General features: G+C 56.5%; 1 protein-coding gene across 1 annotated transcript in view; it reads right to left on the reverse strand.

The window, feature by feature from the left end:
• Positions 1 to 7587: 7587 nt before the first annotated feature.
• NES (nestin) overlaps positions 7588 to 15383 on the reverse strand; it is a 37883-nt gene continuing 30087 nt past the window's right edge. Inside the window, exons 7-10 of the mRNA XM_011992837.1 lie at positions 15255 to 15377; positions 13996 to 14120; positions 12235 to 12308; positions 7588 to 11988 (exon numbers count right to left, since the gene is read on the reverse strand). Of these exons, the coding sequence (XP_011848227.1) occupies positions 8120 to 11988; positions 12235 to 12308; positions 13996 to 14120; positions 15255 to 15377 (4191 nt within the window). The 3' untranslated portion in view covers positions 7588 to 8119. The remainder of the gene's footprint in view (positions 11989 to 12234; positions 12309 to 13995; positions 14121 to 15254; positions 15378 to 15383) is intronic.

The raw sequence follows: 15383 nt of genomic DNA on the forward strand, positions 1-15383 counted from the left end.
GGTCCACGGGTGACTCAGCGTCCTGCACAGAGTCCAACCCCTGGCCCAGTCCCTGTGTGTGTGTGCGTGTATGTGTGTCCTATCCTGGCCTTGGGCAGGAGGAATTGGCCCCTCATAGAGTGTCAGCCCCATCCTTGGGGATGTGGAGTAGGGGCCACATCTGTGTCTGCCTCTGCTTCCAGGGCACAGCACCAATCTAACGATGTGCTCACCCCTGCCAAGCCCCTGGACGTGTGGTTAAGCTCTCAGCCTCATTCCCACATGTCTAAACAGGGGTCCCTTTGCAGAGTTTTCAGTTTCCTGGGAATGAAGGAGATCAGAACGTGTATGGAGAGAAAAGACCCAGCCTGGGTGAGATTTAGGGGCTTGAACATTGCCGAGGGGCCTGGCAGCCTGGTGAGATGGCCTTCCAGAGAGCCCCAACTTATTTGCTAGGGCCTCCAGCTTCCTTCCTTCCAGGCTGCTCTACCACACACCTACCTCCCCATTCCTCCCCCACACCCCCAACTCCCACAGCACTGTCCTGACCTCACTGGGGCCTTTGTCCTAGCTGTGAGGCCCTGTCTGTGGGCCTGTCTCCTGCACAGGGAAAGAAAGAGTCCCATTGTTCCGGCTCCCTGCTGTGACACAGCAGCTCCTAAAGACTTCCAAAAATGCTTAGCCCGTCAGACTCCCGTGGGTGAGTGGACTTTCCCTGGGGGCTGCAGCCAGATCTCTGCCTGGAGTGAGGGCCCAGGTGCTGTCTCTCCCAGCTGTGCAAGTTCTTTCAATCCACAGACTGGAGGTCCTTCCTGAGATCTGACTTCCGCTCTGCATTCTGCAAAGCAGCCTACTTCCTCCTGAGAAGGGAGAACTGAAAGAGGCAGGGGCAGAGCATGAGGAAGGAAAGGAAAGAAAGGAAAAAAAGGAAGGAAAAAGAAAACAGGAGAAAAGGAAGAATGTGAGGAAATTCCCCCCACTGAGAGACTCTAGACTAGTTAATTGTCTGAGTGGGTGGATCTTGTGGCTTCTGTGTTTATTCCCGGATGCTTCTTCCTTAGTATTTAGAGAGCTTGCTAATGGGGAGGCTGTCGACCACAGGACTGGAATATTTAAGGGGGCTAGCCCACAGTCCCCTGGTCCATGGGTTTTTGTTTCATTTTTTTAAGACAGGGTCTCACTTTGTCGCCCAGATTGTAGTGCAGAGGCACGATCTTGGCTCACTGCAAACTCTGCCTCCCAGGCTCAAGCGATTCTCATGCCTCAGCCTCCTCAGCAGCTGGGACTACAAGGCGCATACTACCAGGCAGGAAACTTTTTGTTTTTGTTTTTGTTTTTGTAGGAATGAGGTTTCTCCATGTTGTTCAAGCTGGTCTCGAACTACTGGGCTCAAGCGATCCTCCCGCCTCAGCCTCCCAAAGTGCTGGGATTACAGGCATAAGCCACCTCGCCTGCCCTGGCCCATGTTATATAGACCCCAAGTGGCATCTAGGAATTCCTAGTATCACTGGCAAGGGACATCGCTCTGTGCCTCAGTTTCTCCATCAAGGTGAACCGAAGTTCTCTCTGACATAATTTCCTGGCAAGTGAAAGGAAGAAATCCTGGAGAGACCAAAAGACTCAGAAATTGCGCCAGGCACGGTGGCTCACGCCTGTAATCCCAGCACTTTGGGAGGCCGAGCCGGGTGGATCACAAAGTCAGGAGATCGAGACCTTCCTGGCTAACACGGTGAAACCCCGTCTCTACTAAAAATACAAAAAAATTAGCCGGGTGTGGTGGCGGGCGCCTGTAGTCCCAGCTACTGTGGAGACTGAGGCAGGAGAATGGCGTGAACCCGGGAGGCGGAGCTTGCAGTGAGCGGAGATCGCACCACTGCACTCCAGCCTGGGCGACAGAGCGAGACTCCGTCTCAAAAAAAAAAAAAAAAGACTCAGAACTTGGGAAGGGACCAGGGAGGAGGGAGGAAAGTAGGCAGAAGACAGAAGAGAGGTGAAAATGGGGAGACAGGGAAGGAGAGTTGGCTCCCTGAGTGGCAAATGTCTCTCCTTTGCGAAGAGGATGGAGTCCTGAAGACCCAGGAGGGGGCCAGAGCCAGCGGAGCATTCCCCCACTGTAAAGTCTCCCAACCAGCCTGCCTGGGGCTCTGGGGCCCTGGCACTTGCAAGCAGCTGAGACGGCAGCTGTTGGGAGGGGGTTCCTCGACAGAGGCCTCCTGGCACCTGCCTTGGTTTATTTCTGGAGCCACAGCTGAGTCATGGGGGTGGGGAGAGTGAATGGGACTGGGGGGGAGGGGAGACTGTGACTAGAAGAGAAGGTTGAGGAAGGAAGAGGGCTCTAGGGCCTGGGACTCTGGGACCTAGGGTCCATCCCTTTGGGGCCAGAGCATCAAGTACAGGAGGGACATCCGCATTGGAGCCCCTGGAATAGTGGGGCTTGGGGAAGGCTTTGGGGAGTAGGAGGCAGGGCCTCTACCCTTGAAATGTGGGAGAAGAGACAAGCCTGATCTGGGTGTGGGAATGCTGTGTTAGAAAGACTGAGAGGCCAGTCACAGTGGCTCATGCCTGTAATCTCAGCATTTGGGGAGGCCAAAGCAGGCAGATCACTTGAGCTCAGGAGTTCAAGACCAGCCTAGGTAACATAGCAAGAGCCTGTCTCTACTAAAAATACAAAAATTAGCCAGGTCTGGTGGCTTACGCCTGCAGTCCCAGCAACTTGAGAGGCTGAGGTGGGAGGATCGCTGTTGTGAGCCAAGGAGGCCAAGGCTGCCGTGAACTAGGATAGTGCCACTGCACTCCAGCCTGGGTGAGAGACAAGATCTCCATCTCTTAAAAAAGAAGAAGAAGGGGAAGGGGAAGGGGAAGGGGAAGGGGAAGGGGAAAGAGGGCTCCCAGCAGGGAGGTAGATGGGAGACCCCAGTGCCATGAGAGAGGAAAGAGAGAGGGCCACATTTTCCTCTGTGGGCCATTCTTTCTGTCCCTCCCTCTGCTTCTGAGCCAAGCATCTCCTCCTCTGGTTCAGCCACTTGAGATTCTCATCCTAGTCTTTTTAAGGTCAGCCTGTAGATTCAGGAACAGAGTGCCTGAGTCCTTTCTTCAGGTACTTGAGCTGCATTCAAGAAACATCCTATTTTCCCACCTCCCAAGAAGACCCTCAAGTCTAACTTCCATCTGTCCTGCTGTAGGATCCATCCTGGAACTTAGCTCTCCCCTGTGGGTGGGGCTGGGGGTCCAGCTGGGACCCAGGAGCCTGTGCCCAAGCCCAGAGTCGTCTCGGGTTTCCTGGGCTTAGGTGGGCTTTTTTTCCATCCCCTCTCCCTTCCATGGGTAGCCTCAGAGAGCACATTCCAGCTGAAATTAAATCACATTCCTCTCTCCCTGCTTCATGAGCATGGCATTGCTGACAGCAGCTGTGACACCACAGGGTCAAGTGGCAGCAGCTGGTTCCCCAGGGAGGGGCTGAGAAGGGGGTGGGGAGGGAAGTGGAGGACCAGGGCCTTTCTTTGGAGGCAATAAATGAATTCTGATTCTTTGATCTCAAGAGACCAGAGAAAGAGGCACAGACCCTGCAGTGGCAGGGATCAAGGTTAGACCACAGGATGTCCTAGCTGTGTGGTGCCTCTGGGGATGACCCAGTCCCAGGAAGGCCCCACGGGGGAAGGAGGTGTCCAGTGTCTCTTTCTGAGAGGACCCTGGAAGAACGCACTCTCCCCACTCCAGGGCTGGGCTCTCACACAGACATTAAGGCTGAAGGAGCCCTTTAAGAGACCACACTCTGTGCTCCCTTGGCCGAGCCCAACACCTAGGCCTTTGATTTCCTCTGAGACTCGTGGCAATAGCGGCAGGAGCAGCAGCAGCAGCAATGGGACAGCATCAGGCTGGCTTGAATGGAGAGCTCAGCCCCTAACCTCACCCTCTGAGGCGCCTCAGCCTGCACAGCCTTATAAGGAAGTGCCCCAAACAAACCGAGGAAGCCACCTCCGGCCCCCCACCCGGCCCCACCCCATCCAAAAGCTATATTTACCCAGAGGAGGCCCCAGAATAACCTCCCACTTGTTCTTGCACTGATTGGAGGGGTGGGGGCAGGGGGGATACTGTCCCTCTGTGCTCCCTCCCCTGGGACTCCACCCTCAGAAGTGTGTCCCGTTGTCTGTCATGGTCATTCATTTATTTAATACACATTTATTCAGCACCTCCTGGGCTCCCAGGCACTGAGCTAGGCTCTGGGCGATGACCAGGACAAAGGTCTTGCTGTCCCAGAAACTCCCATGATGACAGCATGTCTGAGACTCCGCAGTTCCCTGGTTTTGCTTCTACTCTGGCCTCCTTTTCCAGCTCCTTCCCAGTCATCTCCTCTCTGTCAGGAGCTCCTCTGGAGCTCTGTCCAGGGCTCTCTTCATCTTATATGCTCTCTCTGGGGGATCTCTAGGCCAGCGACCCCCTAATTCTTGTCTCCAACCTGGCCCTCTCTCCTGTGCTCCAGCTCCACGTGTCCACCTACCTCAAGCACCTCCTCCTGGAGGTCACAATTTCCTGCTGGACTCTGCCGCTCAGAAAATAGTCCTATGTCTGCCAGCTGCCCAGCCAAAAACCTGGGACCCTCTGCTGGCATATCCCCCCCATCCCCTACCATGGATTACCAAGTCCTGAGATTCCCTTTCCTCATGTGTCTCCTCTCCACCACTGCCACCGCCACTGTCTCCTGCCTGCACTATGGCAGGTAGTAGCCTCCCTGAAGCCCTCCTGCCCACACCAACCTGTTTTCACGCAGCAGCCAGAGTTTGACTTGAAATGCAAACCTGGGCCGGGGGTGGTGGCTCACGCCCGTCATCCCAGAACTTTGGGAGGCCGACGCAGGCGGATCACTTGAGGTCAGGAGTTTGAGACTAACCTGGCCATCATGCTGAAACCCCGTCTCTACTATACAAAAATTAGCTGGGTGTGGTGTCAGGTGCCTGTAATCCCAGCTACTCTGGAGACTGAGGCAGGAGAATCTCTTGAACTGGGGAGGCAGAGGTTGCAGTGAGCCGAGATTGTACCACTGCACGCCAGCCTGGGTGACAGAATGAGACTCCCGTTTCAAAAAACAAGCAAGCAAACAAAAAATAACAAAAATTAGCTGGGCGTGGCCTCAGGCGCCTGTAATCCCAGCTATTTGGGAGGCTGAGGCAAGAGAATTGCTTGAACCGGGGAGGCAGAGATTGGAGTAGCCAAGATCGCATCACTGCACTCCAGGCTGGGCGACAGAATGAGACTCCTTCTCAAAAGAAAAAAAAAAAGAAGGAAAGAAATGCAAACCTGGTCAGGTCACCTCTGCTTGCAACCCTTTAGAAGCTCTCGCTTCAGAATTCACTCATTGTCTCCAAATACGTAGAAGTCTTTATTTCCTGGCTATCTAATGAGACCTCTGTCCCCAAACCCTGACTCTCTCTTCAGTCTCATGATGAACTTTCTCTTCCCTCCTCCACCATCTGGCACAGGAGCCTTCCTTCTCTTTCTCAGTTGCCCAGGCTTTCTCTTCCTGCCTTTGAACTTTGCACATGCTGTTCCCTCTGACTAGAACCCCTTTCCTTCCCCTCCTCCCCAACTGGCCACTCCTGCTCATCTTTCAGGTTCTCAGGAGAGCCTTCCCTGTCTACCCCTCCCGTACGCCCCCAACCCAGGTCAGGCGAGGTCCCCTGCACTCTGCTCCCATAACCTAGGGCACTTCACTGTTTTCAGATATGATTTCCACTCAGAAGCCCTTGTTCAACTGGTAGGTAAAGCTGCCTGAGTGAGGAAGCCCATTGTTCTTTATCTGTGGCTCCCCAGTGCCTGCACAGCACATGGCATGTGGTAGATGCTCAGTAAATAGTTGTTGACAAATGATGACCGCTCCTGTTCTCACCACCAGGAATGTCCCTGTTACTGTCCAACCCTCGCTCCTCTTGCTGCATTGACAATCACTTCCAAAGAGAACACGCCTCCCACGACATATCCCCTTAGGGAAGTCCTCGCTTCTACCCTGTTTGAGATTATTGGCAGCAATGGCCAGTTTGGTAACTCTATATGGGATCAGGAGTCCTGTGGGCGGGGGGGTAGGGTGGGCACCAGACACAGGGAAGGACTGCTTGGCTAGGCCCCCGTCCTCGGCCCTTGCCCAAGCGGAGGCGCCCGAGGGCCTGGGGAGATCAAGCACAGGGCACCTCTGTCCCATTGGAGGGGCAGGGAGTGGACCTTCCTTGCCTGGATGCCAATGCACTGGCCCCAGGCCTAGCAGCCTGGCAGGATCAGATAGGGCCTTGTTAGCAGTGGGTACAGGAAGGAGAGAGCGGAGGCTTGGGCTGCCAGGAGGGTGGGGTGGGGAGAGACAGGATCCCGGCCCCCTGAGGGATGGGGCATAGTGGGTGTGAAATGGAGCCTGGGTGCCCAAGGCAGAGGTGCTAGATGAAGACAGGCAGAGAGGCAGACAGTGAGGGCCTGTCAGGGAGGCCCCTACCCACCCCTCTCTGACTGGAGGACAGGAGTAGGAGCCAGAGGGGCTGGGACTTCATCTTCTCATCTTTCTCCAGCCCTCAGCCCTGAGCCCAAAGGGAGGGAGAGCCTGCTCCCGGACTTGGGATCCGCTCCAAACTGGAACATTTGTTTGGCAGCCCCTATCCCACCCCCACCGGCGCTATTTAGAGGTGTCGCCAGATCTTCCTTCCCCGCAGAGCTGAAGCAGCGAGTGGTTTCTATTTGGGTATCCTGACTTCAAGGCCTGCAGGCCCCACCTAATCCAGGAACCCCTGGTCCCCTCCCTGTCCTACACAGGGACACAGAGAGTTCCTGGGAAGTGGGGGGAGGAGGAGATGCTGTGGCTGGAGGACCCTTGGGCTAAGCTGCTGCCAGCACAGCACTGTCATCAGCACACCCCCAGCCCCCACCCCAACAGTTCAGCCCCCCACTCTCCCCTCTCCCCTGCCTCCTGCTGCAGCGTTGGAGGGAAGTCCTACCGAAGAGCTATGCTGTCCTCAGCCTCCTTCCTGCTCTTCTGGGCCCAGGGAGGCTCCCAGGTCTCCTGGCCCAGCCTCTCTCATTGTGTGGCAGAGTCTGAGGCTTAGAGGATCAATGCTGACCTGAGGCCACGCAGCCAGACTGAAGCCGAATAGGCCTGCCTCTTCCTTCACCCTGCTCCCACCAAGCCAGGGGGAGCAGATCAGGCCAGACAACTTGTTTGGGTTTAGAGGCAAGGGGGCTTATTATGCTGGCGGCACCAAGGGGCTAATGGCGGGGGACATACAAGGGTGGGGGTGGCCCCAAGGCCTAATCCCTGTAATCAGTGCTGTGGGCAGAGATGATGACAGGTCTGGCTTCTGCAGGCGCTGAGGTCACCTGGACTGGCCTCCCCCAGCCAAGCTACAGACCCTGGCCCTCCCCAGGCCCCAGCACTGCTGTCTGCAGCTTGGGTCTGTCTGCCCTCATCCCCCAAGGAGGTCTCCAGGGTCCTCCTCTCCTCAGGAGGCAGCCCCTCCCCAGCACCAGCATCTCCTCCCTCCTCCCCAACAGTCTCCCCCACCACCCCATCTCTGCTCCTGTACTAACTCTGAGGGGCCCCTCTGAGAGGTGGAAGGAAGAGTCCAGACTTTGAAGGCAGAGGCATTACTTTATTCAGGCAGGGACTAGCCAGGCAGGGCCACAGGTGGCAGGGATGGGGAGGTCAGGACACGGGAGTGCCATCACCTCCATTAGCCACAGGCCAGACAGCCCAGGAGGCTGGTGCTACTGCAGTGAGATGGGGCAGGGCTGGTGAGCTTGGGCACAAAAGCCAGCATGTCACCCTTCCTTTGGAGAAGCCTCTGGGCTACAGGACTTTTCCAGCTGATGGGATGTGGAGGGAAGGGGGCCTAGTACTATCGGGATTCAGCTTACTTAGCCTATGAGATGGTGGAGGCAAGAGATCCTCTTTGCAGGGCAGGAAGTTATACTCCTACAGCCTCCATTCTTGGAGTAGGCTCCTTTGCCACACCCCTTTTCACCTTAGCCGGCCAGGCCTCTCAGCCAGAAACCACAGGTCAAGAGATCATAAGTTAAGAGTGCTGCCCCTGAGCAGGGAGCGGGCTTGGAGACATCCTCCCCACTCCCTGCACCCCTAAGTCCCCAGTGCCAGGGAGATGGTCTTTCCCTAGTCCTCCCCTGAGGACCAGGACTCTCTATCTCCTTCTCTCTGAGTGAACTTCAGGAACTGACCCTGGCCCAGGTGAACAGGAGCCCCTGCCCAAGAGGTCTTCAGGGCACTCCCCTCCTCCTCCTGAAAGGGGCTCCCTCGGTCTTCCTCAGGGACGAGCAGCGTCCCTTGCCCCACTTCCTCAGACTGCTCCAGTCCGTTCATCACTCCCCCATTCACATGCTGTGACTTCTCCTCCAAGTTGGGACCCTGGCCATTAACACCAATGATGTCTGCCCCTGGGCCTGAGTCCTCCATCCCACCGGGGACCTCCAGAGGGCCAGGGACTTTGTCCTCCCTCTCCAAGGAAACAGGGTCTGACTCTTCTTCTGAGCCAGAAGGCTCAGCACTGTCCTGGGACTCAGTTTCCAGGGCAGTCATGGGGGCACCAGCCACTGCACCCCTCAAGCCGTCATCCCAGGGGACACTGACACCCACAGAATCAGACTCCAGGAAGTCCCCTCTCTGGGAGCTACTCAGGGCCTGGAGGCTGCCAACAGAGGATCCTGGCCCCCACCGCCCAGCCTCTGGCTCCCTCCCCTTCTCCTCATCCTCCTCTTCCTCCTCCCCACTTTCTTCCTCATCTGCAAACCCATCAGACTCCCCATCCCGATCCCAGGCTGCAGGCTCCAGTAGCAGCTGAGGCACCTGGCCTAGAGGTTCTGCCACCTCCCCAGGGACCCCAGGAAGAAAAGATGCCTCAGTCCCCAGGTCCTCAAATTCCTCTGACAGGTCAGAGTCACGGCCACACTCTTCTTCTCCCTCCTCCCCCTCCTCCTCTTCTGAGGGTGGGGCCTCAAGGCCCTTGGAAGCCAGGGCAGCAGGGTCCCAGCCCTCCTTTCCAGTCTTCCCTTGAGGGGGTGGCCTCTGCTCTCCAGTGGGGTCCCACTTGGGGGAAGTGGGGGACCTGAGGTAGAGGCGCAGGGGAGTGGAGTCGGGAAGAGTCTCCCCCAGCTCATCCTCCTCACTCTCTTCTCTGCTCTCCTCCCCCTCCTCTTGGAGGCCCTTGGGGATCTCCCCAGAACCCAACTCCTCCTGCTCACTCTCTACTTTCCCCAGGGCCTCAGCCCTCCCCTGCACCCCCCAGCTAGCCTCCTGGCTCCCTTCAGCCTGAGGCTGGGGCCCAGGGGCATCTTCCAGGATTGGGGTGTACGTTGGGCTGGGGGAGACCAGCACTGGTGGTACATCCTTCTCAGCTTCCTCTGACCCCAGGGGCCGAGGTGGAGGGGCATCACTTCCATCGTGGCCCAGGGTCTCAGCAGGGAACGCCTCCTCTGCTTCCCTGGGGGCCTCAGCCTCTGACTCCTCCCAACCCTTGGGAGACTCCCAAGGGTCTCTACTCTTCCTGGGCAACTCGGAGAGCTCTGTCCCCAGAGCACCTGCCTCCTCTGGGTCCTTTCTAGGCCCTTCCAAGCCCTGAACCCTCTTTGCCTCCAAACTCTCCTCTTCCAGGGGTGGTTCCATCACCTCTTCCCTGGTCAGATGGCCTGAGTCCTCCAGCCCTCCCACCTCCTGCCTCGGGCCTGGCTCAGCTCCCACAGCAGACTCACCCATGGCAGGCTCTGACCCCAACGTGACCTCTGGGGAAGCTTGGCCACCCCGTGGGGCCACATCCTCATCTTCCACCAGGGGCTCTATCGCCTCTGGCAGCCCCTGGGGAGCTTGGAGGCCTGGGGCCTCCACCTGTTGTGATTGTCCTTCGGGGTCCTGGAGGCCCTCAGCCCCTCCCTTCCCACTGGCTCCCTCAGCTAGGCCTCTTTGCTCTTTGGGCTCAGGGCTCCCTGGGTGCCCCTCGCCTGGGATCCAGACCTCCTCTGTGGCATTCGCCTCTCCCTGCTCTACCACCTCCTCCTTCCCAGCGAAGCCATCCTGCTCCCTCAGGTTCAGCTCTGCCTCATCCTCATTTTCCACTCCAGCCATCCCAGCGGGGCTTTCCTGAAACAGTTCTTGGTCCTTTCCTACCGTATCTTCCCACCTCTGCACATCTGCAGACTGCGGCAGCTCCCGTCCCTCCTCCTCCAGAGACCTCAGTGACTCTTGGTTCTCTCCCTTCCCCAGGTTCTCTTCCTCTTCCAGATTCCTTTGACTTTCCTTGTCTACCTCCTCTGGAGATCTCAAATTCTCCAGGTTCCATGCTCCCAGAGATCTCAATGGTTCCTGATTCTCCTCTTCTAGGAGTCTCAATGTCTCTTGGTTCACTTCCACAGACTCCAGTGGTTCTTGAATTTCTAGAGGTTTCATTGTCCCCTGATTTATTTCTTCTAGAGACCACAGTGGTGCCTCAGTTTCTGGAGATTTCAGTGTTTCCAGGTTCTCTTGTCCTGCAGACTTCAGTGATTGTAGGAGCTCTGTTTCTAAAGATTTTACTGCCTCTACACTCTCTTCTTTGAGTGACTTTAATAACTCTTGATTCTCATTTTCAAGAGGTCTAGCTATCTCCTGGTCAAAAGACTTCAGTGGTTCTGGATCCACTTTTTCTGGGGGTCTTAATGTTATCTGATCCTCTTCCCCTAGAGACCTCTGTGGCTGTTGAGTCTCTTTTTCAAGAGTTCTCAGTGTCTCTTGGTCCTCTTCTTCTGAAGACCTCAGTGATGTGTGATTCTCTGTTTCTAGAGGTCTCACAATACTCTGGTCCTCTTCTTCTAGAGTGTTCAGTGGTTCCTGGTTCTCTTTTTCCAGAGGTCTAAAGGCCTCTTGGTTCTCGTCTTCAAGAGACCTCAGGGGTTCCTGATTCACCTTTGTCAGAGATCTCAGTGCCTCCTCATCCTCTACTTCTAAAGATCTCAGTGGCTCTTGATTCTCCTTTTCCAGAGCTGTCAATGACTCTAAGTTCTCTTGCAGAGAACTTACTAATTCTTGATTTTCCTTTCCTGGAAATAAAAATGTCTCTAGATTACCTTCAAGAGATTTCATTAGTTCTTGATTCTCCTTTTGCAGGGGTTGCAATGTCTGTGTGTCCTCTTTTCCTATAGGCTTAAGTAGGCCTACAGCCTCTTTTTCTAGAGGTCTCACTACCTCCACATCCTTTAATAGCTCTTTATTTTCCTTTTCTAGACTTTTTAGTGTATCTAAGTCTTGCCTCGGAGATTCTTGATTCTCCCTTTCTAATGTCTCATGGCTCTGGTTTTCCAGAGTCTTCAGTGACTCTTGAATCTCCTCTTCCAGAGACTTCAGGGTTTCTTTTTCCAAAGGAACCTGGGAGTCCTGGATTTCCTTCCTGTTTAGATCCTGTTCTTCCCATATTTCCTGCTGCAAGCTGCTCACCATTTTACCCTCTATGGCTGTTTCTTTCTCTACCAACCCCTGTATTTGTCCTTCACCTTCCTCTTGGCATATGCTGAACACTCTAGACCCACCGGATTCTCCATCCTTAGCCTCTAAACTGGAGTGGTCAGGGCTGACGGGTGGGGCCAAGGAGGCATGGTCCTCTGGGGACTGGCCTGTACTGGCCTCTTGCCACTGGCCCCCAGGCTCCTCTGGTCCAGGCAGGACGCTGGCAGGAATGGCCACCTTGGCTTCAGCCTGCAGGGGCTCTGGAGCCTGTTTCCTCCCACCCTGTGCCTGGAGCAGAGAGACAGGAGCATCCTGGGCTCTGATCTCTGCATCTGTAGCAAGAGAGGGTGCCTGAGGTGTGGATGGGATGGGGGTGCTGGCCAAGGTAGGGGTACGGGCCTGGAGAAATTCTTGGTTCTTAAGAAAGGCTGGCACAGGTGTCTCAAGGGTAGCAGGCAAGGGTGAGGGGAGGGAAGTTGGGCTTAGGACTGGGAGCAAAGATCCAAGACGCCGGCCCTCTGGGGTCCCAGGGAATTGCAGCTCCAACTTGGGGTCTGGAAAGGCAGAGGGGGAAGAAACAGCATCAGTATACCACTGGCAGTGAGGGGAGCCACAGAGCAGCCACCACTGGCAAGAGTGTCCATGCGCCTGCCCCTGGTGCCCACGGCTGGGCTGAGAGCATGCTCACTGACTCTGGAGGCCACGGACTTGTGATTTAGATTGGTGCCTCTAGGGAAAGATAGGTCTGGGATATGAAGAGCAAAGCAGGGTAGTTTCTGTGGGATCTTGGTCCCTCTTACCCGGGAAGCTGAGGGAAGTCTTGGAGCCACCACCAGGTGTTTGCAGCCGGGAGTTCTCAGCCTCCAGGAGGGTCCTGGAGAGGAGGGAGGGAAAGTGGGGTCAGCCCTCTGCCCCCAGGCCTGCAGGCAGCAAGCCAGCTGGGGACAACTCAGGCTGAGCTTGTACCATCCTGGCCCTGCAGGCTTCCTCTTCATTTGACAGTGTCACACAAAAGTCACACTCAGGGTGAAATCACATAGTCACATACCCACAGACGTCACACACTTGGTCACACAGAGTCACACCGTATTGGGATACACAGCAGAGCTCAGACATAGAAGCAGATTCCCACACAGTCGGACACTGCCCTACACACACGCACACAAGGCTTAGGCTAGCCTCCTCCTCCCACCCCAGGCCGATGACCTCATCCTCTGTGTGGGGGACCGATTCTCATGCTAATTGCTGCCATTGTCCAAGTCACCATCTGGAGGGTCTGAGAAGGAGAGGATTCTGGGGAAGTGGGAATTCTCAGGCCGTTCCCATGGGATGGGCTCCCTCCTCCTTCCCTGGTGGCCCCCAGAGCTAGCGACAGACAAAAGCAAATGAATTCAGCTCCCCCTCTCCAAATCCTTTTCATGCCTCAAAAACCAGCAGTTAAATTCCTCGGGGCCCACCAGACCCTTCCCCTCGGTGGTTTCACTTGGGGTCAGGGCCCTCATCTTAGGATCTCTAAGCACTCTGGATCCCAAGCTCTTCGGTGCACAGAGGTCTTTGTGTCCAGGCCCCTGCCTCAGTGCCCCTTGAACCAAAGAGGGGAGCAGGGACCAATCAACTCAACAACTTAGGCTGAGCAGCTACTCCTCTCTGCTTTGCTCCATGATCTCTGAGACTGGTTAGCACTTGCTGTAGCCTCACCTCTGTCCTTCCCAGTGCTGTGGCCTTCCTTCTGGGCTTCTCTTCCCTGGTGGTGGAGCCCCTCTCTTCCACATCCTCCCCAGAGCCTCACTGACCTTCCATCTCTGGGCCTTGCCTCCCCTCCTTTCCTGACCTCATATGGCCCTTCACCAGCCACAGAGCCCCTTCCTCAGGGTCCATCAATGGCCCCTCAGCCAACAGGGCCAATTTCCCAGAAGAGACTGCGGGCTTTGCCCAAGGCCACATAGCAAGTGAGAAGCCGCCCCTCCTTGGTCTCAGCCATTTCTAGGAAAACAGAAAATGTGGACAATGAAAGGTTGGGCAGGACCAAGGGCACTAGGGGGCATCAGAGGAGTCAGGCCCCATGACATCCAGGCTAGAAGAGGCCTTGGAAGTCCCCCAGCCCAGCCCTCAGCCCCTAGACAAGGCTGAGGCCCAGGTCAGGTGGCAAGTCAGTGCAGCCACCCCATGCCTGCAATGCCTCCTTTCCGTGGCTGCCAAAGGACATGGCCCCCGGGGTGTGGGCACGCATAGAGTTGGAGCTTTGCCCCTTGGGGGGAGGGTCTGGATACAGTTGCCCCACACGGGTCCAGCCCCTCTCCAGAGGCTGTCCCACTCGGCAATATCATCTCTCCTGGGGGAATTTCCTGGGCACAGGACATTTTTCAGGTCTCCAACCTATGGGAGAGCAGATGGTTTCAGGCAGGACATGTTTCGGTGTGGAAGTGACTAGCCTAGAGTTACAGAACCCAGCGGCAGCAGAGTTACCATCACCTATACCTCTGGTCCCCTTCAGCCACACAGTTTGCCCCAGCATGTGTGTGCACCTCTGTGTGCCTGGGTAGACAGGGCTCATCTCATACCTGTACGTGGCCACCTCCAGGCTGAGGGACATCTTGAGATGTGCCAGCTGCTGCCGACCTTCCAGGACCTGAGCGATCTGGCTCTGTAGGCCCTGTTTCTCCTGCTCCAGGGCCTCCACAGCCAGCTGCAGGGCAGGCAAGAGGCAGTCAGTGGAGGGGCTGGGGTCCCTTCTGCGAACCAACCTGTGTCCTGCCCGCTGCTGCTGCCTGGGAAGCACCTCCTGCTCCCTGGCTGACTTCTCTGCGCAGCAGACCCCCGTCTCCCCCACCCTACTCCCTGCCCAGAGAGCCCCCTCTGGATCAGCCAAGATAAGCCCAGGGCCCCTGTCAGCCCTCTCAGCCCTCTCCCACTGCTCCTCCTCTGAGGATGCTGATTAAATGGTAGCACATGTTGCTCAGAACACAGCCCCCACAGGAAGGGGAGGTGATGGGTTATGGAGAGGAGAAGAGGGAAAAAAAAAAGTGGAAGCAGAAGGAAAAACGATTAATCAAGAGGCCTGGAGCCTGCAGGACTGGAAGGCAAACAGCCCCAGTCCCCCATTGGTCCCATCTCCCATAGCTGTCTCCTGCTCCTCACAGCAGGCTCCCACCCCCGCCCCACCCCATTTCCCACATGTTCTGGATTCTCCTCTGAGAGGAGGGATGGGGAGGTGGCCATGGCACCTCTGTGTGGCTCAGGCAAGAAGCTGTTTTCGCAGCTGCTGGTCACATCTGTGCCCTGTGAGAAGAAGCAGCTGTTATGGGCCTCTGGAATGTGCTCCAGGGAGCCGAGAAGCCATGACATGGGAGGGGGCTGGTAACCATTCATTCAGGGCCCCTCACTCCTCCCCTCAGGGGAAGGAGGGCTGTGAGGAACTTGGAGATTCTGAGTGACCAGGCCACCAGACTCAGCGCAGAGGCGATAGTGCTGGGCATCTTCCCAGTAATAGCAGAGCCTGGGGAGGGGCCCGGAGCCCCGGTCATCATCAGAGCCAGACGCTGCCACCCAGAGAGTGTGGGCGGGAGGGGGGGGGGCTGCTGCAATGGGTCTTGGGCCTGACTGCCCACCCAGGGATGTGTTTCGAGAAGCCCCACCATTCGCACCCTACACTAGACGGGGCTGTAAAATTCTAGGACTTGTGGCACCAGGTTTCTGAGAACTGGCTCCTGATTCAACAGCCAGCTAGCCCCACTCCCTTCCCAGAAGGTCTCTGAGCTTCATAAGGGACTTTCTGGAGCTTTCTGGAACTTTCTCTCACCCAGGCCCTCAACCGCCTCACCTGGAACTTTTCAGTAGCCCGCAGCCGCTCCTGCCAGCGGCCCTCCAACCTCTGTTCCAACGCTGCCCTGCGCTCCTGGAGGCCTCCGCGCTCAGCCTGGAGCTGCTGCAACTCCAGGCGGCCCTCGCG

This window comes from Mandrillus leucophaeus, unplaced genomic scaffold (genome assembly GCF_000951045.1).
Source record: "Mandrillus leucophaeus isolate KB7577 unplaced genomic scaffold, Mleu.le_1.0 Scaffold418, whole genome shotgun sequence".
Taxonomy (NCBI): Eukaryota; Metazoa; Chordata; class Mammalia; order Primates; family Cercopithecidae; genus Mandrillus; species Mandrillus leucophaeus.